This window comes from Ziziphus jujuba, chromosome 3 (genome assembly GCF_031755915.1).
Source record: "Ziziphus jujuba cultivar Dongzao chromosome 3, ASM3175591v1".
Lineage (NCBI taxonomy): Eukaryota > Viridiplantae > Streptophyta > Magnoliopsida > Rosales > Rhamnaceae > Ziziphus > Ziziphus jujuba.
This window is the reverse complement of record NC_083381.1, coordinates 14,737,586-14,762,239: the sequence shown is the minus strand read 5'-3', so window position 1 is coordinate 14,762,239 and position 24,654 is coordinate 14,737,586. Positions and strand designations below refer to the sequence as shown.

The following is a 24,654-nucleotide window of genomic DNA, read 5'->3' as shown; positions in this document are numbered from 1 at the left end:
TGAATCAATTTTTATTTTTATTTTTTTATTTCTTTTCTTCAGAAAATTGCCCACCCTTTATAATCAGTATTCAAATATGGATTTCTTTGACCAAAAAGAAGGTTCCATATTAAATTTCAAGCACGCAAAACAAAAAGAAAAAAAAAAATGTAACAACTGCATGGCTAAATTAATTGACCCATCACACATACTATATAAATAGCAAAACTGATATGCATTTCTCATCGCCTCTTAAACTCCTTCAAGTTTCAGCAATTAACTCCTAACTCTTGATTCTTCCTTTGATCTCATTTTTCCAAACCCTTTTAGCTACCATGGCAGTTCTATCTTATGAATCAGAGTTCACTTCCTCTATCCCTCCGGCTAGGCTTTTCAAGGCCTTTGTGCTTGATGCAGACAACCTCTTCCCAAAGCTCGCTCCCAATGCTGTTAAGTCTGTTGAAATCATTGAAGGAGATGGAGGAGCTGGAACCACCAAGAAGATCACCTTCGGCGAGGGTTAGTATAATGTTACTTAGTTTACATCATGTATTTTTTTTTTCATGATCATCATATTCATTTAGTATTTTGAAAGTACTGTTCAAACTATTAAAAATAAGCACTTAAGATTATAGAAAAGTTTCATAGAAAGTTTCTCATTCCCTCATTGTATGAATTTGCAGGCAGCCACTTCAACTATTCAAAGCAAAAGATTGAAACAGTTGACAAAGACAACTTCGTCTATGCCTACAGTTTGATAGAAGGAGATGCCTTAACAGACAAACTTGAGAAAATCTCTTATGAGAACAAGTTTATAGCAGCTGATGGAGGATCCATTATCAAGAGCGTCAGCAAATACCACACCAAGAGCGATGACCATGATATCACAGAAGACAAAATCAAGGCAGGAAAAGAAAAGGCTGCCCATCTCTTCAAGGTTGTTGAGAAGTACCTCCAGGAGAATCCTGATGCCTACAACTAAACCAATTTTATTGTTCACTGAAGTGTGATTTCCTATAGTTTATGCCCATAAATATCAGTTTCTTTCGGCAAGTTTTTGTTTCTCAGAATGTTGAAGTGTGAACATTTTGTATTTCTTTTATTATGATCAAATAAAAACATCAGGTGAGCGATCACCAAATATAGCATTGTCAAATAGTGAATTATCTACTTCCTTTAACAAAATGCATAGCAAAAGCAGAGTACAAAACAGGGGAAACCTATAGCATAGAACAGTCAATGGCTATTTATCAATGAATATAGAGAAAAAAATAGTTAGAGTTGAACGTACAATTCTACATATACTTTTCCATCTCATATTTCTTCAAATAAAAGTTAACCAACTCAATTTAACCACCATATATAGTAGTTGTTAGGTTGATAACTAGTATGGTTATCAAGGACTCGACCTTTTGGAAGAGCATTCCAAAGAACTTGCAGCCAAAAACCAATAAAAATAAATTTGTTAGGCTGCTTAGCAAGCCTGCTATCAAAGTATTAACTTCAAATGGTTAAGAAACTGTGAAACATATTTCGGAATTTTCCATCGACCACCTTTGAGGATATGTGGGTTTTCTTGAATTACTATGAACAATTATGAATGATCCTAAATCATTACTGCATGGCAAAAAAATGTTCTAAATTGCACAAAAAATAATTTCCAATTTTGATCCTTTGATTGAATATTTCCAAAAGGCATTGTCTCAAAGTTTTGAATACCGCTCCAACAATGTATAATCATTAGACTGCACCAAATTAGAAAATGTACCCAAAACCAAGATTCTACAACTTCTACCTCCAAAATAGCTACTCAGAAAATAATCCTCAATTATGTACAATCCACATGGAATTATTAAACAATTGAATATATACCATCTAGAAACTCTTCTCTTTTTTATTATTATTATTTTTTTCCCAAATAAAGAAAATGATTTTTTGTCTTTGGTTAAGAGGGCACACCTCTAACACCGACTTTCTGGGTCAATTGAAAGGCAGAGTTGTTTGACCAAACATAAAATATGAACCAAGATGCCAAAATTTGTCCCACATTTTCCATATATAAGAAGATTATACAACAGTTTTAAAATTTTTCCTTTTTGGAATTTTCTATGCAAATTCCAAAATTTTTGAGGAATTGAATGATATCACATGTATATGTATTGAGGAACCTTTTTCTAATTGATTGATCATTTTGAGAGGTTCATATCTTAATCCAGATGAATTATACACCCATTGTACTTTGGTAAATAGGTGTTGTAAAATATATGTAATATATTGACTATGACTTTATATCAGAACGAATATAAGTACATTATACTAATTAATAATTAAGTAACCCAACAGAAATTTTAGTGAAAAGATATCAAATGGTACTATTTGAGTTGAAACTGCCAAAGAGGAATTATTGTTTTCCATGCATGAGGCTCAAAAAGCATAGGATAGGACCTAATAATTATTTTCTGAAAGAAGTATTAAATCTATTAATTAATTAATAATTAATGATTAAGTAATCCAGTGGGAAATTTTTATGAGTTTTTCACGCTTAGTTTAGGTAACTCACTCCAGCTTTTTAATTTGCTTGACTTTGAAAAATTAAAATGTAGTCAATGTTATTTAATTGCATTTTTCAAAACTTTTAGATCAAAGCACTCTTTTATAGGAGAACTAATTTTTATTCTTTTCGCACAACATGCTTGCCTATGAGAACACCATCTTAAACAAAATTAGTATTTGAACAGCCTCCTTTACTTTTCCCTTTAATTTTTAGAGGGTGATATTGTGATGCAGAGTTGAAAGCTTGAATTCAGCGAATAGCAGACAAGAAGAGTTGACATCATTGACCAATGACCATCAATACACGTCATTTTTTCATAATTTAAACAACAATATTCTAATTTGCCTTAAGTTTCTTCAAACTAATGAAGTTATATAAACTGTCCTTTTTATGAGATTAGTTAGCAGCCAGAAACTGTATGGGTTCTTTTCAATCATAGGACTTATAAAGACCAAACCCTTTATATATATATATATATATTTGAAACAAACAAACCCTTTATATCAGTGGAGCTTTTTCATAATATTATAAAGCATCATTCTTTGACCAAGTAGAAGCTTCCATAGTAAATATGGAAGCATGCAAAATTTGCAAAAACCTTATGCCGAAATTAACTCAGGGTAATCCTTCAGACAAAGTCAATAAATAGCAACACTAATATGCATATCTCTTCATCTTAAATCCTACTTCAAGATTTAGTAATACAATCCTAGTCTTTCATTCTTTCTTTGCTCTCATTTCTCAAACCCTTTTAACAACCATTGTAACATCCCATCCCAAAGTACATTGGAAATTTCTAAAATTTGACCAAGGTTAACCGGGTTTGACCGTCGTTGATCGAGAAGAGATCAAATGTTGACTTTTTGTTCCTGATGGAATTTCACATTGACCGAGGTACCACTAAAAAGTACACGTTGTCACGAGTCCATAAACTAGTAGCATGTTGAAAACGGAGCTACGGTTTGAAAGTTATGAGCAAAACAAGTTAAGGTCCAAACTGTCCAAGGGATGTCGGAGTTGACTTTTTGTTCATGCAAAGTCGAGCTTTGACTCATGCATGGTTGTGAAGTACTCGTCGATACGAGTTCATAGACTAGTGGTACGTCCAATTTGGACATGTGGTTTGAAAATTATGGACCTGTAGAGTTTTTCAAATACAATATTATTTTAATATTATTTTTAAATATATGAACAGTATACCACGTGTGACTTAATAAAAGGTGCCATGTGTCACAACGATGAGATGCCACATGTTAACTATGGTTAAATACCATATTATTTTATTATTATTCTATACAATAATATTATTTTAATATTAATTAATTATTTTATTTTCTTTTCTTTTTATTTCTTTTTCTTTTTCTTTTTTCTTTTTTCCTTTTTTTCTTCCCCCACGTGGGAAAAAACAGCCCCCCCCCCCCCTCCCCCGAATTCTTTCTTCTTCTTCTTCCTCTCCTCTCGGGTCCTTGCCGTTTCTTAAATTCAGGCCCCAAGTTTGGCGGCCGGCCAATCAGTGATGCGCCCAGATCGGCGGTTGAAGGCGGAGGCGGCTCATTTTGTTTTTCCGGCCATTCTCACCGTTTCTGGCCAACCCAATCCAATCTTCCACCTCTTTTCCCCTATTTTGGGTCCTCTGAGTTCAAATATGGTCTCCGATTGTTTAAATTTGAAGTGGTTCGCAAGTTATGAGGAGGTGAAGTTCGGCCGGTACTTCCCGGGCAAATTCCAACCACCACCGGCGGAATTGGGGTCAATGGAGGCCGATAATGCGATCCTCGTACCATAAGCTTCGTTTCGATATATTACTCGTAAATTTTGGTTAATGTTTGTGTTAGTTCCCCTGGGTACCGGGTATTATTTATCCGAATAAAATATTAATTTATTTGAGTTGTACAATATTGTTGTTCTAGGAGCACGTGTGCGTCGTGGAATTTATCCCATGGAGGATCTTGGGTTAATTGCGTGCTCGAGGTGAGTAACCCACCTTCAAAATTATTTTGGGTGATTAATTATATATTTTTTATTAATTGATTATTTGGAAATTATGTTTTATGTGTTAGTGATTTAATAAAATTACTCTTTAATTTTATATTGTTAATTTATGATAATTTCAATGTGTGTTTTGGTGCCAAAAATATATTTGTGAATTAAAGGAATTGTGGTTTTAATTCCTTTAATTTATTGTTATGTTTATTATTAGATTTATTGTGCATAGTTATATGATTTTAATACTTATGAAATTATGTGATTTAATATTACTTTGGTATGGATTGATTTTACGGATTTGAAGGGAATTATTTATTTTAAATTTATTATATATTGAGGAATCGTGGAATTTAATTATTTATGAAGTTTATATGGGTTTAAAGGATATGTTGATTTAAATTAATTTTTGAAAATTTGAGAAAAATATGGATTTAAATTATTATGTTTCAAAAATATTTATGCATTCAAATACTAATGGCTTGACCTTATGCCAATGAAAATTTTGTATATTCAAATTGATGGATTTGAACTTGATGGATTTTAAAGTGGTGGATTTATGATGAAGATTAAAGAAAAATGTGGGAATGTGAGTTTGAAAAATGGTATAATTCCCACAGTGAATTTTGGAAAAATTGGGCATTTTAATAATAATATGGTTATTTGTTTTAGATGCACCATACACATATTGGTGTTCTGTGTATATGGATGTGATTAATGCGCACATGGATATGATTAGCGTGCAGGTGGGTGTGAGTAGCGCACAGGTGATTTATGGGGTTATCCTGTGGTTGTCATTGGATGAGGGTAGGCCGCCCCTCCATGGCCGGGATGCCTGTTTGCAGCGGCGCGATGGGATGCCATGCGACCGTATGCCGGTTTCTTTCTTTAACCTCCTGTCTGGCGGTACCTTGGGACGCTGGGTACCATTGGCGTCACTGGTATATAGTGGATGCATCAACTGATTTTTAGAACATGGATTTCAAAATAAATATTTGAAATTGTATTTAAATTAAGAATATATTTAATGTTGTTTTTATTATTTATTTAAATTTAAAGCTTTACACAAATTTTATGAAATTGTTATCGTGATTTTATTACCTATTCTCATTAATGTTTATAAGTTATTTGCCTTGATTTTATCATTTAAATCGATTGGTATTATAGGATAAATTCTGTTATATTTTTATCATTTGTTTTATATAGATGTTTAAATTAATTTAAAATGTTTTTTGATTATTTCATTGATTTAATTAATAAATCTTATAATTTATATATTGGGTTTATTTTTGTTCTTATGCCAAATTTCTTCAATACAAGTTTATTTAAGATTTTATTTATTGTACCCAATGATGTCTTATTCTATATTTCCATTACAAATTTAGATCCTTAAATTCTTGTATTTTATTTGAAATTTATTTGACTAATTATTTCTTGATTTTTGGGGCATAAAAGATTGGGTTTTGCGAAAATGTTTTAAAAGGGGAACCTTTCCAACGAAGTGAATGGTGAGGGTTTTGAGAGAAAATATTATTTCCAATTAATTATTATTTATTTACTTATTTATTCTTAATTAATCAAGTGTACGATAATTATCGTTACTATTATAATTGTACATTAGATAGGGTCACTCACTAAAATGATTAGCATCTTATATTTTTAAATTCCGTTCCCCTAGGTACAAGGATTGGGAGACGTTGATCGTGCGGGGCGAGTCCAACGTCCAGTTCATTGTCAATAGTCCAAGAAGCATTTCCTCCCTTTTTTCCTCTTCATCTTGTATTGCTTTCTTATCTGACATTGAATAAATTTCATATTTATTTGTATAATGATCCGTATACTATATTGGACACATTTTATTAAATACTGTATTAAATCCCTGTTACTATTTTGGAGTGCTGTAAATTTGTGGAATTAAATTGTAGTAATGTGAGAGGAATAAGGGGATGTATATAGAAGTGTGTTTTCAGGGCAGGAAATTTGTGGTAAGTCCAACCCTTAGGGGAGGTTCTGCCGAATTTTCCATTGAAGGATCTGGTAGGGTTTCCCTGGGATCAGGGCTTGTCTAGGGTTCCAGTGAGGAATTTTGGACGGGTCCTGACAACCATGGCTGTTCTATCTTATGAATAAGAGTTCACGTCCTCTATCCCTCCAGCTAGGCTTTTCAAGGCCTTTGTCCTTGATGCTGACAACCTCTTCCCAAAGATTGCTCCCAATGCAGTTAAGTCTGTTGAAATCATTGATGGAGATGGAGGTGCTGGAACCATCAAGAAGATTACCTTTGGTGAAGGTTAGTATTATTTTAGTTTTACATACTAATCTTCATGATCATCATGTTTTTTGGAGTCTGATTCTTATTTCCATCAATGTCATGAATATGCAGGCAGCCACTTCAACTATTCAAAGCAAAAAATTGAAACAGTTGACAAGGACAACTTCGTCTACGCCTACAGTTTGATTGAAGGAGATGCTTTGATTAACAAACTCAAGAAAATCTCTTGTGAGAACAAGTTTATAGCAGCTGAAGGAGGATCCATCATCAAGAGTGTGAGCAAATACCACACCAAAAGCGACAACCACGACATCACTGAAGACAAAATCAAGGCAGGGAAAGAAAAAGTTGCTCATCTCTTCAAGGTTGTTGAGAAGTACCTCCAAGAGAATCCTGATGCCTACAACTAAAACCAGTTTTGTAGTCCATTGAAGTGTGTTTTCCTATTGTAATGCCCATCAATACCTAGCTTGGGCTTTTTATTTTTCTTTTTTCTTTTTATTTTTTTTTCTTTTTTCTCTCTCAGAAGGTTAAAGTGTGAACATTTCATTTCTTTTACCATAATCAAATAAAAACATATGATGAGTGATCATAAAAGATATTACTTGCAAATAGTGAATTCTCCACTTCCTTTAAAATTATACATAGAAAAAACAGAGTACAACACAGGGGAAACAGATTAGCACAAATAAGAATGTCATTGCAATGAAATTAGTAGGTTCCACCCAACCACTTGCCTCAAAATTTCAAAGCCTTGTACCATCAAAAGTTTCTTTAATTCGTTGTCTAGAACCAATTATTCAATGAATACCTCTTATGAAATTAGGAAATACTGCTTAGTAATGTACATAATTAAGCATGAGTATTTCCCTTTCAGAGACATAACCTTCTGAGGAATATTTTATTTAACTTCCAACTAAGCAACCTATAATACTTGCCAGGCTGCAAACTAAATTAGCTACCAAAAAATTTCTGTACTGTTTCCATTATGCATGATCCAATAAAAATCTCTATAACCAGAGACTCCTTTGGCCACTTATACCAGTGAGCAATAGCTAAATGTCTCAAATTTAGTCTTGTCTAGTCCAACAAATATACTCTCATAAGTTTTAAAATTGTGAAGCATATTTAAGAATTTTTCTTTGATTTCAACGCAACTATTTTCCAACTTCAAAACCATCAACCACATGAGTGTTGATTTTTAAGTGAAAATTAAAGGTTGTGTAGCTTTTGATTTTGTAACATATGTTTATATATTACAATTTATAATCAAACAGAGGAGTGGAACCCAACAGCTGACGTGGTGGACTTTCTAAATATTAATCCAATTATAATCATTATGTCAGTTGTGGGATCATCTAGTGTCAATCACTATTGGTGATTAACAACATTTTTTTTCTTTTTTATACCTTGAATATTTTCGAAAAGTATCATTTCCAAAAGTACAATAAAATATCAGTATATACGAATTAAAAAGGTACTAAAAACCAAGGTACCCCAACTTTATTATATCTTAAGTTGCTGTTCAGTCCATGTGAATTTATTAAACAATAGAACACCATCTGGAAACATTTCTTTTTCCTGATCAGTTTTAAAGCAATAATACTTTTGGCCTCTGGTTAGGGAAGCACACCTCTAAGACCAACTAAGCCTCTTTTGGATCATCTCAAAGAATATTTCTTTGATCAAACAAAAAACAAGTAATGACATGCCTGAGTTGGTCCCACACTGCTTATGTATACCATTATACTACAGGTAAATGTTCCTCTCCAGAATCTTCTATTCAAAATCCAAACAACTCAGAAATTATTTACATGTAATGAGCAATTTTTTTGAATGATCTTTTGAATTTTTTTCACCAGCTATAACAATGATATTTTGTAAGTAGGAGATTGATACTTTTGGGGTCCAATATCTTTGTCCAGATGAATAGTATTAATGTTTTGTACAATATTATAGTTACTACCATCAGCTGATGTTGATATTGAAAACCTTGATCTACTAGTTGAGGTTGAAGGTTCCCCTATCTGAACTGTCATTCATGTGACAATAAGTTATGCAAGTTATTTATTTATTTAATCTTGAAATTATTAAAAAAAACAAAACAAAAAAAACTAGTTGGAGGCTTAAACTTTTTGACTTCTTTTTAATCAATTTTTTATATTTATTTTCTTCAACAAATAGCAAACCTTTATATAACCAATATTCAAAGGTGGATTTCTTTGACCAAATAGAAGGTTTGATATTAAATTTTCAAAGCATGAAAAAAACGAAGGAAAAAAAAAATGTAAAAACTGCGTGGCTATAGTAATTGACCCATCACACTGAGTCTATAAATAGCAACTCTAAAATCCATTTCCCATCACCTCAAAAACTCCTTCAAGTTTCAGGAATACACACTTCACTCTTCATTCTTCTTCCTTTGGTCTCATTTTTTTAACCATTTAGTGATCATGGGTGTTCTATCTTATGAATCTGAGTTCACCTCCTCTATCCCTCCAGCTAGGCTTTTTAAGGCCTTTGTCCTTGATGCAGACAACCTCTTTCCAAAGCTTGCTCCCAATGCAGTTAAGTCTGTTGAAATCATTGAAGGAGATGGAGGAGCTGGAACCATCAAGAAGATCACATTCGGCGAGGGTTAGTATGTTACTTAGTTTACATCATTTTTTTTTTTTTTCATGATCATCATGTTCATTTAGTATTTTGGAAGTACTTTCAAAGTTAAAAATTAAGAACTTAAGATCATGGCCAAGTTTCGAAGTCAGTTTCTTATTCTTTCATTGTATGGATTTGCAGGCAGCCACTTCAACTATTCAAAGCAAAAGATTGAAGTAGTTGACAAAGACAACTTTGTCTACGCCTACAGTTTGATTGAAGGAGATGCCTTGACAGACAAACTTGAGAAAATCTCTTATGAGAACAAGTTTGTCGCAGCTGATGGAGGATCCATCATCAAGAGTGTCAGCAAATACCACACCAAGACCGACGACCATGAAATCACTGAAGACAAGATCAAAGCAGGGAAAGAAAAGGCTGCTCATCTCTTCAAGGTTGTTGAGAAGTACCTCCAAGAGAATCCTGATGCCTACAACTAAAACAGTTTCACCAATGTTACCTATATATGTTGCTCATTGAAGTGTGGTTTCTTACAGTTATTCCCAACAATATCTGGCTTGTGATTTTCTTTTCTTTTTTTTTTTTTTTCTCAGAATGTTAAAGTGTGAACATTTGTATTTCTTTAATTATAATCAAATAAAAATATTTTTTGTGTGATCATCAAAGGTATGACTTGCATACAGTGAATGCTTCAATTTTAAAAAAATGCGTAGTGAAAGCAGAGTATAAAACAGAGGAAACCTGGAGCATAGAAAAATCAAAGGCAGAACAGAAAATTGGACCAACAAAGTATATCAATCAAATTAAATTAAAGATACCACACAACTACTTGTCTCCATATTTCAAATCCTTTTACTGTTAAAAAAATTTCTATAGTTCCTTATCTAGAATATCCAATTAATATTTATAACAAAAAGGAATATTTGTTCTAGTTCACTATTGAACATGATTAAGCATGCATACTTTTCCTATCTGAGACCTGAACTTGTTGACAACATTTTATTAATCTTCTAACAAGTCAACCTATAAACTTAGGCTATAATAATAATTTATTCATATTGATTCTCTAGTCTTAAAAAATATACTTTCGTAAGCTATAAGAGTAAAAATTTAAGTCGTTGAAGCATATTTCTGAATTTTTTGTTTCAATTCCATTTCTGCAATTTTGTTTTTCCCGGCACCAAAGCCATCAACCACATTTATCTTCTGTTTGTTTTGTTGGGGGATCAATTTTGAAGTGAAAATTAAAGGATGTTTGCATTTGGGTGTTTTGAAGTAGTTAAAAAAATATGGATTTTTGTGAAAATTATAGGACGTTTGCATTTGGGTTTTGAAGTAGTGAAAAAACATGGAATTTTTTGTTCAAATGTCACTGAAGACAAAATAAAGGCAGGCAAATAACTTTTCTTTTTTTTTTTTTTTTAATCCTTTGATTATATTTAAAAGGAATAATCTACATTTGGTTGTTGAAACCTATAAAATCATCTGTATGTATAAATTAAAAAGACATTAAAAATAAAGATTCTCCAACCTTTTTATGTCTTTAAGATGCCATTCAAATGACTCACAATTTTGTTCAGACCATGTGAACTTGTTAAACAATGGCACACCATCTGGAAACACTTTTTTTTTTTCTTTTTTTTTTAAAGTAAAAACACTTTTAGCCTTTGGTTAAGGAATCAATCTCTAACACCAACTGAGACTTTTTAACATTAACATTAAATTGGGTCCACACTGTTCACATATGCTATGAAATATTTTGCATGTATCAAAAGATTTTTAAAGAACCTGCTGTCAAAAGATTTCTCTGCTGTTTTCATTATGAATGTTTCAATGAAAATCTTTATATTACCAGAGATTGCTTTGGCTCCTTATACCAGTGAACAATAGGAAAAATGGTAAATGACTCATTTAATCCTCTCCTAAAAGAAATATAATCTCCCAAGTCATAATAATAAAATTGTTAAGTATATTTCAGAATTTAACTCTGATTCCATATTTGCAATTCTTTTTTTTCTTTTTTTTTCCAGGATGTGTGGCTATAGTTTTTCAAGTATTATTGACAGCAATGTGAAATTTTTGTTCAAAAATTCGCTGCAGACAAATTTTTATATAACATATAGTAGAGTGAATGTAAGTCATATTGGATGAAATAGAATGAGAAGGATTTTTTTGTTTTTAATGTTTATGTTGCAGGAAAATAATTATCTAAATTACTCAAGACTAAACGTCAAATTTCAAAATAACTCTTTTTTTTTTTTTTCTTGGTCATAACATTGCTAATAGCAGCGAGAGATGCCATATATTTTTGTAAAACCAAAAACGTACATGAGAAAAGTAAATTTATAGCATTTTTTTCCAATTAATAATTGTCATGTAAATTGTGGGACTCATCTATGTAGTTAAAGTTTGGTTGCTATAAGGACTAAATTAATTAATCATTCTACACAAATATAAAAAAGAAAAAAATGATTCCCAACTTTTTTAAATCTTAAATTGCTATCAATTTCAATGGTACACCATCTAGAAACATCTTTTCTCTTTTTATTTTGAAACAAAATCACAATTTTGGTCTTTGGTTAAGGGAGTACACCTCTAACAACAACTAAGCCTTTTTTGGATCAACTCAAAGGCGATTTGTTTGACCAAATAGAAAACAAGTAACAACATGCCTAAATTGATCCCACACTACTCATATATGCAGTTATACTACAGTGTAGGATTTTTCCTGTTTTAGAATTTTCTAATCAAATTCCAAGGTTGCTCATTAAAGATTTACATCTATTGGGAAACTATTTTCCAATGATCTTTTCTTCTGATTATAATCCTTTGTAAGTTAAAATTTGCTGATTTTGAGGTTCAATATCTTCGTCCATATGAAAGACACCCAGATTACTTTGATAGAATACTATAATTACATTTATTGACTACTATGATTGATGAGAAGATTTATATATATCAAAGTTATTGAGTGTATTAGAACTGAAATGAGAAAAGTTTTTTTTTTTTTCTTTTTAATCTTGAAATAAGAAAAGCCTTGATCTATCACTTGGAGGCTTAAACATCTTAAGTTCTTAGTAATCAATTTTTAATATTTCTTGTCTACATTGAAGAGAAAATCGTCACAATCAATGGAGTTTTTTTTCAGAATTATTCAAAGGTGGATTTCTTTGACCAAGTAGAAGTTTTCATATTAAATTTACAAGCATACAAAAAAAAAAAAAAAAAAAAAAAATTGCAACAACCGCATGGCTGAAGTGATTGACCAATCAGACAAAGTCTATAAATAGCAATTCTAATATGCATTTCTCTTCATCAAAAAAACAACTTCAGGCTTTAGCAATACACTCCTAGTCTTTCTTTCTTTCTTTGATATCATTTTTAAAAACCTTGTAGCTACCATGGCTGTTCTATCTTATGAATCTGAGTTCACTTCCTCTATCCCTCCCGCTAGGCTTTTCAAGGCCTTTGTCCTTGATGCTGACAACCTCTTTCCAAAGATTGCTCCTAATGCAGTTAAGTCTGTTGAAATCATTGAAGGAGATGGAGGAGCTGGAACCATCAAGAAGATCACATTTGGCGAAGGTTAGTATTATTTACTTTTACATGATTATTACTATTTTGGAAGTACTTATCAAACTGTTACAAATAAGTAGTTGAGATTGTGGGCAAGTTTTGGTGTCAGTTTCTCATTCCCTCTATGTATAAATTTACAGGCAGCCACTTCAACTATTCAAAGCAAAAGATTGAAACAGTTGACAAAGACAACTTCGTCTACGCGTATAGTTTGATTGAAGGAGATGCCTTGACAGACAAACTTGAGAAAATCTCTTATGAGAACAAGTTTGTTGCAGCCGATGGAGGATCTATCATCAAGAGCGTCAGCAAATACCACACCAAAAGCGACAACCACGACATCACAGAAGACAAAATCAAGGCAGGGAAAGAAAAGGCTGCTCATCTCTTCAAGGTTGTTGAGAAGTACCTCCAAGAGAATCCTGATGCCTACAACTAAAACAGCTTCACCAATGTTACCTCTATTTGTGTTTTCCTATAGCTATACCCCTCAATATGTTGCTTTTGGGCTTTTGTTTTACACTGAATGTTAAAGTGTGAACATTTGTATTTCTTTTATTATAATCAAATAAAAATACATGACAAGTGATCCTCAAAGATATTACATGCAAATAGTAAATGCTCCACCACTTCCTTTACAAAAATGCATAAGAAAAAGCAGAGTAAAAAACAGGGGAAACCTAGCTCATATGGATTTATTTTTAAGTGAAGACAATATGAAATATTTTTGCTGAAAAAATTACTCTATATAGATTAATTTTGTAGCAAATAGTTGTGATATTCATAATTTAAACAATGGAGTCAATGTATGAAATGAAAAAGATTGTAAACATCATAGACACTAATGTGTTTATATTGAATGAAATAGAATGTGGAGGGATTTTTTATTTATTTATTTTTTTCCATCATGATAGAGCAGAAAATAGAATTCCTAAATTTCTTAAAAGTTAACAGCCAATGTCAAAATAAATTGGTACATAAAAAGTATTTTGCCAATTAATAAGTTATGTTAGCTGTGGAATAATCTAGTGAAGATCACTATTGGTGACAAACATATTTTTTGCACTTAAAATGTTTTTTTTTTTTTTTTTTAAAAAAAGGTGATCTCCAAATATGCAAGAAAATATCAGTAGGTATAAAGATTTTCGAAACTTTTTATTTCCTAAGTTCCTTTTTAAATGATTCACAATTCTGTTCAGTCCTTGTGAACTTATTAAACAATGGCATACTATCTGGAAACCTTTTTTAAAAAATATATATATATATATATATATATAAAAGAAAAAAAAAAAAATTGGTCTTTTGTTAAGGCAGCACACCTCTAACACCAACTAAGCCTTGTTTGGATCGATTCTAAGATGATTTCTTTAACCAAATAGAAAACAAGAAGCAACATGCCTAGATTGGTCCCACTGTACTCGTATATACAATTATAATTCTACAGGTAAGATTTTCCTTTTTTCTTTTTTTTTTTTTTTTTTTTTTTGGGGGGGGGGGGGGGAATTTTCTATTCAAATTCCAAAAATAACTCATGAAAATGATTTAGATGTATTGAGCAACTTTTTTTCAATTAGAGCCCCGATTTCTTTTTTTCAGTTGTAATCATGATATTTTGCACGTTGAACATTGATGATTTTGAGGTTCAATATGTTTGTCCAGATGAAAAGCACCGGGATACTTTCATAAATATGTTTTATAAAACATCATAATTACATTTGTTGATTACCATAATTGATGAGGAAGATTTATATGTCGGCTCAAATAATAGCAGAATAACGAAACAAAAAGTACCTCCTGGGTTTTAAGAAAAGAATACTTGTAGAATTCTAGATGGACTAGAAAAATATTAAAATATTTTCTTATTTCAAATTGATTATATCCAAGAACAAATATTTATGGATCAAGGATGTTGAGTGTATTAGAATTCAAATAAGATAACTTTTTTCCTTTTAATCTTGGAATAAGAAAACCTTGATCTGCTACTTAGAGGTGGCTTAAACTTTTTGACTTAGTTCTAATTAAATTTTTGTATTTATTTTCTATAGCAAAGAGCAAACCTTCATAATCAGTGAAGATTTTTCAGAATAAATATTCAAAGTTGGATTTCCTTGACCAAATAGAAGCTTCTGTCATTAAATTTGCAAGCAGCCAAAAAAATAAATAAATAAATAAATTGTAACAACTGCATGGCTAAAGCGATACCCACACTCAAAGTCTATAAATGGCAAGTCCAATGTGCATTTCTCTTCACCTCAAAAACTCCTTCAAGTTTCAGCAATACATTCTCAGTGTTCTTAATCTTCCTTCGCTCTCTATTCTCAAACCCTTTAAGCTACCATGGCTGTTCTATCTTATGAATCAGAGTTCACTTCCTCTATCCCCCCAGCAAGGCTTTTCAAGGCCTTTGTCCTTGATGCAGACAACCTCTTTCCAAAGCTTGCTCCCAATGCAGTTAAGTCTGTTGAAATCGTTGAAGGAGATGGAGGTGCTGGAACCATCAAGAAGATCACCTTCGGCGAGGGTTAGTATACTGTCACTTAGTTTACAATTTTAAATTATTTTTTTTTTTTTTTTTCCCATGATCATCATGCTCATTTAGTATTTTGGAAGTACTTTTCGAACCGTTTAAAAATAAGTACTTGAGATTATAGCCATGTTTCAAAGTCAGTTTCTCATAACCTCATTGGATTTGGATGAATTTGTAGGCAGCCACTTCAACTATTCGAAGCAAAAGATTGAAACAGTTGACAAAGACAACTTCGTCTACGCCTACAGTTTGATCGAAGGAGATGCCTTGACAGACGAACTTGAGAAAATCTCTTATGAGAACAAGTTTATAGCAGCTGATGGAGGATCCATCATCAAGAGCGTCAGCAAATACCACACCAAGAGCGACGACCATGATATCACAGAAGACAAAATCAAGGCAGGCAAAGAAAAGGCTGCCCATCTCTTCAAGGTTGTTGAGAAGTACCTCCAAGAGAATCCTGATGCCTACAACTAAAACCAGCTTTATCAATGTTACCCTCTATATATTGTTCATTGAAATGTGTTTTCTTATAGTTTTGCCCATCAAAATCTTGCTTTTGGGCTTCTTTCTTTTTTCCTCATAATGTTAAAGTGTCAACATTTTATTTCTCTTATTATAATCAAATGAAAACGTATATTGAGTGATCATCAAAGATATTACATGCAAATGGTAAATGCTCTACTTCCTTAAGTAAAAGCATAAGAAAAGCAGAGTAAAACAGGAGAAACCTAGAGCATAGAACAATCAATGACAGAAACATAAACTATCACAGCAAAGAAAACCAATCAAAATGAAATTAGAAACTAGTACCCAACTACTTCTCTCAAAATTTCAAAGCCTTCTACTATCATAAAGTTTTCAAGCAACTATTCAATGAATATTTTTTATGACAGTAAAAAAAAAAATATTTCTGTTCTGCCTCAATATTGAACTTTTTGGTTTGGTCTTTTGTGTTTCTAATTCATTTATGTAAATTAAGCATGCATTCTTTCCAATCAGAGACCTGATCTTCAGGAGAACATTTTAAAAAACTTCAAAAACCACGCAACCTCTAAAACTTGCTAGGCTGCAGGTATAACTGGCTTTCAAGGTATGTCTGTTCTGTTTTCATTATGCATGTTCCAATGAAAATCTCTATAATGAGAGAGACACCTTTGAATTCTTATACCAGTGAACCATATGTAAATCTCTTATATTTTTAATCCTCTCTGGCCCTAAAAATATACTCTCATGAGTCTTAACAAATAAAACAGTGAAGCATATTTTAGAATTTTTGCTTCGATTTCATTTGCATAATTATTTTCCAATTTCCAAAAGCATCAAATGAGGATTGATTTTTTTTTTTTAAGTGAATACAATGTGAAATGTTTTTGTTCTAAGGTTACTCTGTATCTAATGGGTTTATAACATATAGTTGTGTTTTACTATTCATAATTAAACAAAGGACTAGATGTATGAAATGAAAAAGATTGTATACATAATAGATACTAAAATATTGCAGAACAAAGTATTCCTAAATTACTCAAAAATAACAACCAATTTCAAAATACATTGGTACCTTAAAAATATTTTATCAATTAATAATCCTAAAGTAAGCTGTGGGGTCATCTAGCGACAATCACCATTGCTAGAGAAAGAACATATTTTTGTACTGCTAATGTTTTTTGGGGAAGGGAGTCATCTCCAAATGTACATTAAATTATAAGTATGAGCAACAAAAACAAGATACTAAAAACCAAGATTTTCCAACTTTTTTATAACTTAAGTTGATATCAAATGATTCAAAATTTCAGTCCTTGTAAACTAATAAAACCATGGCAGACTATCTGGAAACATTTTATTTCATTTTTGTTTTGATTTTATTTTTTTAAAGAAAAAACACTTTTGGTCTTTTGTTAAGGCAGCACGCCTCTAACACCAACTAAGCCTGTTTTGGATCAACTCTAAAGATGATTTCTTTGACCAAAAAGAAAACAAGTAACAACATGCCTAGATTGGTCCCACACTGCTCATATACACAATTCTATGAAAACATGTTTTTTTCTTTTCTTTTTTTTTAAAGAAAAGGCACTTTTGGTATTTTGTTAAGGCAGCACACCTCTAACACCAGCTAAGCCTTTTTTGGATCAACTCTAAAGATGATTTCTTTGACCAAATAGAAAACAAGTAACAACATGCCTATATTGGTCCCTAGATTGGTCCCACATTGCTCATATCCCCAACTATACTACTTCAAGCAAGATTTTTCCTTTTTTGGAGTTTTCTATTCAAATTCCAAAAATTACTCATAAAAATTATTTACATGTACTGAGCAACTTTTTTCAATGATCTTCTGATTTTTTTTTTTTTTTCCTCCAGTTCTAATCATGATATGTTTATCCATAGAAAAGGACACCCAGATTACTAAGATAAATAGGTTTTATAGGATATAGAATATCATAGTTACATATATTGACCACTATGATTGATAAGAAAGATTCATTATCACCTTTTTTTTATTTATTACGATTTATATATCAGCTTGAATAATAGCAGCACAATAAAAAAGTACCTAAAGGGTTTTAACATGAGAATAATAACAGAATTCAACATGGACTAGTAAAATATTAAAATATTTTATAAATTTCAAATTAATTTATGTGCGAGAACAGCATTTATGGATGAAAGTTGTTGAGATTATTAGAGCTCAAATAAGAAAAGTCTTCCCCCCCTCTCTTTTTTTTTAACAGAAAATAAGAAGACCTTGATCTGCTACTTGGAGGCAGCTTAAACTTTTTGACTTATTTCTTATCAATTTTTTATATGATTTTCTAATGGCAAAGAACAAACCTCCATAATCAGTTAAGCTTTTCAGAATCAATATTCAAAGGTGGATTTGTTTGACCAAATAGAAGCTTCCATTACTAAATTTACAAGCATACAAAAAAAATAAAAAATAAAAAATGTAACAACTGCATGGCTAAAGTGATTGATGGTTCAGACGAAGTCTATATATAGCAACTCTAATATGCATTCCTCTTCACCTCAAAAACTCCTTCAAGTTTCAGCAATACATTCTTAGGTCTTTTCAATCCTCCTTTTCTCTCATTTCTCAAACCCTTTTAGCTACAATGGCTGTTCTATCTTATGAATCAGAGTTCACTTCCTCCATCCCTCCAGCAAGGCTTTTCAGGGCCTTTGTCCTGGATGCAGACAACCTCTTTCCGAAGCTTGCTCCCAATGCAGTTAAGTCTGTTGAAATCATTGAAGGAGATGGAGGAGCTGGAACCATTAAGAAGATCAACTTTGGTGAAGGTTAGTACTACTTGGTTTTACTTCATTATCTCCATGCCCATCATTTTTCTTTTTCTTTTTTTCTTTTTTTTGGGGGGGAGTCATTTTCTCATTCATTTAATTACATGAATTTGCAGGCAGCCACTTCAACTATTCAAAGCAAAAGATTGAAACAGTCGACAAAGAAAACTTTGTCTACGCCTACAGTTTGATCGAAGGAGATGCCTTGACAGACAAACTTGAGAAAATCTCTTACGAGACCAAGTTTATAGCAGCTGATGGAGGATCCATTATCAAGAGTGTCAGCAAATACCACACGAAGACCGACCACCACGATATCACAGAAGACAAAATCAAGGCAGGAAAAGAAAAGGCTGCTCATCTCTTCAAGGTTGTTGAGAAGTACCTCCAAGAGAATCCCGATGCCTACAACTAAATCAGTTTTGTTGTTCATTGAAGTGTGATTGCCTCTTGTTATGCCCACAAATATCTTATCTTGGTCTTTTTCATTTTCTTTCTCTGAATGTTGTGGTATAAACATTTGTATTTCTTTTGCTACAATCAAATAAAAACATATGTTGAGTGGTCATCAAAGATTTACTGCTTGCAAATAATGAATGCTTCATTTCGTTTTGATAAATGCATAGAGAAAGAAAATTAGCACAATAACAAAGAAACACAAAAATCAATGACAGATACAAAATTAGCTCAAAAATAATACCAATCAAATAAATTAGAAGGTAAATTTCAAAGCCTTGTACCATCAGTTTCTTTACTTCCTTCTATATGCACCTATCCAATGAATATCTTTTAAGACAGTAAGATATATATCTTCTAATTCATTAATGAAAATGAAGATCTTTGGAAAAAGCTTTCTGTAAACTTGCTAGGCTGCAAAGAAAACTGGCTGTGAAAATATTTTTATTCTCTTTTAATTATGCATGATCCAAAGAGCTTCTTCATATCCAGAGATTTCTTTGGCACCTTATAACATACCAGTGAACAATATGTAATTGACTCATTTAATTCCTTAATAATATACTCTCATAAGACACAATAATAAACTTTGAATCATGTTTAAGAATTTTGCTTTGGTTCCATTTTCTCCATTTTTTTTTTCTAGTTCGAAAAGCATCAACCAGATTCAGGTCTGTCTGCTTTGTAGGGGATTGATTTTTAAGTGAAAATTAAAGGATGTGTGACTTCGAGTTTTGAAGTAGTGAAAAAAATATAAGTTTTTGTAAAAGATTATTCTTTAGAAAGGTTTCTGTATCATATAATTATATTTTTTTTAATCATAACTAAACAGAGTAAAATGTATGAGATGAACAGACTGTACGCATCATATACAGACTAAAGTGTCTTATAGGTTGAAAAAGAATGAGGACGTTTTTTTCTTTTCCTTTTTTTTTTTTCTTTTTTTGGTTCAATTATGATATTGCAGGAAAATAATTGTATTACTTAAGAAGTAAGTGTTCAATGTCAAAATAACTTCATATTTCTTTCAGATTATTGCTATTTTGTCACCATTAATGATAAACACAAGTAGTAGCAGCTGCTAATAAGATCTATGTTAAATAAATTCAATTCAGAATTTTCAGGCCTCTGATATAAGAGAAAAAAATAAAATAATCAGCCTAACAAAATCAAAAAGGTACAAAAAAACCAAGAGTCTCCAGCTTTTATATTTTAGGTTGCTATTCACATGATCAACAATTCGTTCAGTCCATGTGAACTTATACAACAATAGCTCAACATCTGGAAGCACTTTTTGTCTTCTCTCGTCTTTGTTGTTATCAACAAAGGGAATTCTTTGACCAGACAGAATACAAGTAACAACATACCTAAATTGACTATATGACGTGTTTTTTTAATCAATTTTTCATGTTTATTTTCTTCAGTAAAGAGCAAACCTTTATTTATAACCAATGGAGGTTTTTTAGTATATTTTTCAAAGATGGATTTCTTTGACCAAATAGAAGGTTCCCCTTTAAATTTGCAAGCATGCCAAAAAATAAAAAATAAAAAATAAAATGTAACAACTGCTTGACTAAAGTAATTGACCCATCACACAAAATCTATAAATAGCAACTCTAAAATGCATTTCTCATCACCTCAAAAACTCCTTCAAGTTTTTGCAATACTCTTTTAACTCTTCATTCGTCTTTTGATCTAATTTTTTGAACACTTTTAGCCATCATGGGTGTTCTATCTTATGAATCTGAGTTCACCTCCTCCATCCCTCCTGCTAGGCTTTTCAAGGCCTTTGTGCTTGATGCAGACAACCTCTTTCCAAAGCTCGCTCCCAATGCAGTTAAGTCTGTTGAAATCATTGAAGGAGATGGAGGTGCTGGAACCATTAAGAAGATCACCTTTGGTGAAGGTTAGTACTACTTGGTTTTACATCATTATCTCCATGATCGCCCTTTTTTTTATTTTTATTTTTTGGAGTGATTTTCTCACTCCTTAATTTCGTGAATTTGCAGGCAGCCATTTCAACTACTCAAAGCAAAAGATTGAAACAGTTGACAAAGACAACTTCGTTTACGCCTACAGTTTGATTGAAGGAGATGCCTTGACAGAGAAACTTGAGAAAATCTCTTATGAGAACAAGTTTACTGCAGCTGATGGAGGATCCATCATCAAGAGTATCAGCAAATACCACACCAAGACCGACGACCATGATATCACAGAAGACAAAATCAAGGCAGGGAAAGAAAAGGCAGCTCATCTCTTCAAGGTTGTTGAAAAGTACCTCCAAGAGAATCCTGATGCCTACAACTAAAACTAGTTTTATCAATGTTACCTCTATGTATTGTTCATTGAAGTGTGTTTTCCCATAGTCATTCCCACCAATTTCTGGATTTTGGGCTCTTTTTTTTTCTTTTTCTTTTTCCTCAGAATGTTAAAGTGTGAACATTTTATTTCTTTTATTATAATCAAATAAAAGCATATGTTGAGTGATCATCAAAGATATAACTTGCAAATAGTGAATGCTTCACTTCCTTTAAAAGAATGCATAGTAAAAGCAGAGTACAAAACAGAGAAATGTAGAGCATAGAACTTTCAATAACAGAAACAGAAATTAGCACAAAAATAATATCAATCAAATGAAATTAGACTATTAACAAAATTAACTTTTAACTCTTTATCTAGAAGCAACTATCCAATGAATATCCTTTTATGACATTGGGAAATACCTATTTCTGGTTCAGTATTGAACTTGTTGGTTTGTTGTCTGGTATTTCAAATTCATTAATGAAGATTAAGCATGGACAATTTCCTATTTAAGACATGACCTTCTGAAGATTATTTTATTTAAGCAAAGCAAACCTACAATCTTGCTTGGCTGAAAAGAAAACTGGCTATGAAAAGATTTCTGTCCTCTTTCCCTTGTGAAAATATCCAAAGAAAATCTCTCTAACCAGTGACTATTTTGGCCCCTTATAGTGAACAATAGCTAAATGACTTAGTTAAATTTCTAATATAATAGACTCTCATAAGTCATAATAATAAAACTTTGAAGCATAGTTCAAAAATTTTCCTCGATTCCAATTTTGCTCAATTTTTTTCTAGTTCAAAAAGCATCAACTGCATTTCAGGTCTGGGTCTATTTTGTTAAGGATCCATTTTTGAGTGAAAATTAAAGGATGTTGTGGTTTTGGGTTTTGAAAAAGTGAAAACAATTTGAAATTTTTGTCAAATGTTATTCTGTAGACAGGATTTTGTAACATATAGCTGTTTTTATTTTTATACTCATAACTGAAGAAACGAGTAAAATGTATGAGATGAAAAGATTGTGCACATCTTATATGCTAAACTATTCAAAACTAAATATTCAGTATCCAAATAACTTTGTATTTCTTTGAGATTATTGCTATTATGTCAACATTAATGATGAGAACAAGTGGCAACAGCTAGTATGACAAATCTAAATCTATATAAAAAGGAAAAATAAATAAAAAAATAAAAATGTCAATTCAGAATTTGTTGGCCACTGATAACTGAGAAAAAATAGATATGATGTTGTTGTTGTAAGTTATAAATAATAAAATAATCAGTCTAACGAAATTAAAATGTTATTATAAAATCCAAGATTCTCCAGCTTTTATATCTTAAATTGCTAGGCACATGATCCACAAATTTTTTTCAGTCCATGTGAACTTAATAAACATTAAACAATAGCACATCATCTAGAAACAACTTTTTTAAAAGATTATTTTTTGGGGCCTTTTTTAAAGGAAAAACACCTTTAACACCAACTACTGAGCCTTTCTTTGGATCGACAAAGGGGATTTTTTTTTTTTTTGACCAAACAGAAAACAGGTAACAACATACCCAAATTGACTTCTTTGTAATCAATTTCTTTATATTTCTTTTCTTCAGTAAAGAGCAAGCCTCTATGGCAAATGTAGTTTTTTCATATTCAATGTTCACAGATGAATTTCTTTGACCAAATAGAAGGTTCCATATTTTAAAAAAATTAAATTAATGAAAAATTAAATTGCAAGAACTGCATGGCTAAAGTGATTGACCCATCAAACAAACCCTATAAATAGCAACTGCATATGCATCTCTCATCACCTTAAAAACTCCTTCAATTTTCGGCAACACACTCTTTTAACTCTTTCCTTTGATCTCATTCTTCATACCCCTTTCAGCCATCATGGGCGTTCTATCTTATGAATCAGAATTCACTTCCTCTATCCCTCCAGCAAGGCTTTTCAAGGCCTTTGTCCTTGATGCAGACAACCTCTTTCCAAAGATTGCTCCTAATGCAGTTAAGTCTGTTGAAATCATTGAAGGAGATGGAGGAGCTGGAACCATCAAGAAGATCACCTTCGGTGAAGGTTAGTATTTGTTGGTTCTTACATCATTATCTCAATCATTATTGTCATGTATTTTGGTGTCATTTTCTCATTACCATAATGTCATGAATTTGCAGGCAGCCACTTCAACTATTCAAAGCAAAAGATTGAAACAGTCGACAAAGACAACTTCATTTACGCCTATACTTTGATCGAAGGAGATGCCTTGACAGAGAAACTTGAGAAAATCTCTTATGAGAACAAGTTTATAGCAGCTGATGGAGGATCCATCATCAAGAGTGTTAGCAAATACCACACCAAGAGCAACGACCATGATATCACAGAAGACAAAATCAAGGCAGGGAAAGAAAAGGCAGCTCATCTCTTCAAGGTTGTCGAGAAGTACCTCCAGGAGAATCCTGATGCCTACAACTGAAACCAGTTTTACCAATGTTTTCTCCATATATTGTTCATTAAAGTGTGGTTTGTTGCTGTTATGCCCATCAATTTCTGGCTTGGGCTTTTTCTTTTTCCCTTAGGATTTTGAAGTGTGGAAATTTGTTTTTCTTGTGTTAAAAGAAAATAAAAAACATCTTAAATAGTGATCATCAAGGATATTACTTGCATATAATGAATTTTCTACTTCCAATACCAAAATGAAAAATCCTATAGCTGTAACATTTTCCCTTTTGTATGCTTTTGATGGGTTGGAAAACATTAGCAAATAGTTATATTTTTTGCTTAAGGATTTTAGCAATTCCTTAAGCAAAAGGGAAGAAAGGTCTTTTTTTGTCTTTGGGGTTTTTATGGGGTGGAGAACCGATTGTTGTTCTGTCTTAAAAGAAAAAATAAATTATTAATTATATTTTGTTTGTTAAGAAAAAAAAAATTATAAATTCCAATCTGTTTTTAACTTTTAAATATGTTCTTCAATATGAGAAAAAAAAAAAAAAAACACTCCCACACCAAATGACCTCTAATAAAAACTTTCTTCAATTTTATATTCAATGTAAAAAATGAATAAATAAATAGATAAAAAAAATGGTTTAATTGTTAAGTCACC

The 24,654-nt window shown here is 31.8% G+C and overlaps 8 protein-coding genes across 8 annotated transcripts; all 8 read left to right on the top strand.

Moving 5' to 3' along the window:
* Nucleotides 1-213: 213 nt before the first annotated feature.
* Nucleotides 214-1,135, top strand: LOC107422290 (major strawberry allergen Fra a 1.05). The gene is made up of 2 exons (XM_016031719.4): nucleotides 214-498; nucleotides 663-1,135. The coding sequence occupies exons 1-2, from the start codon at nucleotides 315-317 to the stop codon at nucleotides 959-961; spliced, it is 483 nt and encodes a 160-aa protein (XP_015887205.2). The 5' UTR covers nucleotides 214-314; the 3' UTR covers nucleotides 962-1,135.
* Nucleotides 1,136-6,622: 5,487 nt separating this feature from the next.
* Nucleotides 6,623-7,198, top strand: LOC107422268 (major strawberry allergen Fra a 1.05). The gene is given in 2 exon segments (XM_060816046.1): nucleotides 6,623-6,806; nucleotides 6,900-7,198. Coding segments are annotated over 2 exon segments (483 nt in total).
* Nucleotides 7,199-9,145: 1,947 nt separating this feature from the next.
* Nucleotides 9,146-10,069, top strand: LOC107422287 (major strawberry allergen Fra a 1.05). The gene is made up of 2 exons (XM_016031716.4): nucleotides 9,146-9,425; nucleotides 9,585-10,069. The coding sequence occupies exons 1-2, from the start codon at nucleotides 9,242-9,244 to the stop codon at nucleotides 9,881-9,883; spliced, it is 483 nt and encodes a 160-aa protein (XP_015887202.1). The 5' UTR covers nucleotides 9,146-9,241; the 3' UTR covers nucleotides 9,884-10,069.
* Nucleotides 10,070-12,704: 2,635 nt separating this feature from the next.
* Nucleotides 12,705-13,599, top strand: LOC107422291 (major strawberry allergen Fra a 1.05-like). Its single transcript, XM_016031720.4, has 2 exons — nucleotides 12,705-12,989; nucleotides 13,121-13,599. The coding sequence occupies exons 1-2, from the start codon at nucleotides 12,806-12,808 to the stop codon at nucleotides 13,417-13,419; spliced, it is 483 nt and encodes a 160-aa protein (XP_015887206.1). The 5' UTR covers nucleotides 12,705-12,805; the 3' UTR covers nucleotides 13,420-13,599.
* Nucleotides 13,600-15,222: 1,623 nt separating this feature from the next.
* On the top strand, nucleotides 15,223-16,162 carry LOC107422289 (major strawberry allergen Fra a 1.05). The gene is made up of 2 exons (XM_016031718.4): nucleotides 15,223-15,501; nucleotides 15,686-16,162. The coding sequence occupies exons 1-2, from the start codon at nucleotides 15,318-15,320 to the stop codon at nucleotides 15,982-15,984; spliced, it is 483 nt and encodes a 160-aa protein (XP_015887204.3). The 5' UTR covers nucleotides 15,223-15,317; the 3' UTR covers nucleotides 15,985-16,162.
* A 2,364-nt stretch (nucleotides 16,163-18,526) lies between these two features.
* LOC107422288 (major strawberry allergen Fra a 1.06) lies at nucleotides 18,527-19,379 on the top strand. Its single transcript, XM_048477297.2, has 2 exons — nucleotides 18,527-18,804; nucleotides 18,921-19,379. The coding sequence occupies exons 1-2, from the start codon at nucleotides 18,621-18,623 to the stop codon at nucleotides 19,217-19,219; spliced, it is 483 nt and encodes a 160-aa protein (XP_048333254.1). The 5' UTR covers nucleotides 18,527-18,620; the 3' UTR covers nucleotides 19,220-19,379.
* A 1,511-nt stretch (nucleotides 19,380-20,890) lies between these two features.
* On the top strand, nucleotides 20,891-21,762 carry LOC107422286 (major strawberry allergen Fra a 1.05). Its single transcript, XM_016031715.4, has 2 exons — nucleotides 20,891-21,166; nucleotides 21,270-21,762. Exons 1-2 carry the CDS (start codon nucleotides 20,983-20,985, stop codon nucleotides 21,566-21,568), a joined length of 483 nt encoding a protein of 160 aa, XP_015887201.2. The 5' UTR covers nucleotides 20,891-20,982; the 3' UTR covers nucleotides 21,569-21,762.
* A 1,597-nt stretch (nucleotides 21,763-23,359) lies between these two features.
* Nucleotides 23,360-24,255, top strand: LOC107422273 (major strawberry allergen Fra a 1.05). Its single transcript, XM_016031701.4, has 2 exons — nucleotides 23,360-23,633; nucleotides 23,729-24,255. Exons 1-2 carry the CDS (start codon nucleotides 23,450-23,452, stop codon nucleotides 24,025-24,027), a joined length of 483 nt encoding a protein of 160 aa, XP_015887187.1. The 5' UTR covers nucleotides 23,360-23,449; the 3' UTR covers nucleotides 24,028-24,255.
* The last annotated feature ends 399 nt before the right edge of the window (nucleotides 24,256-24,654 follow it).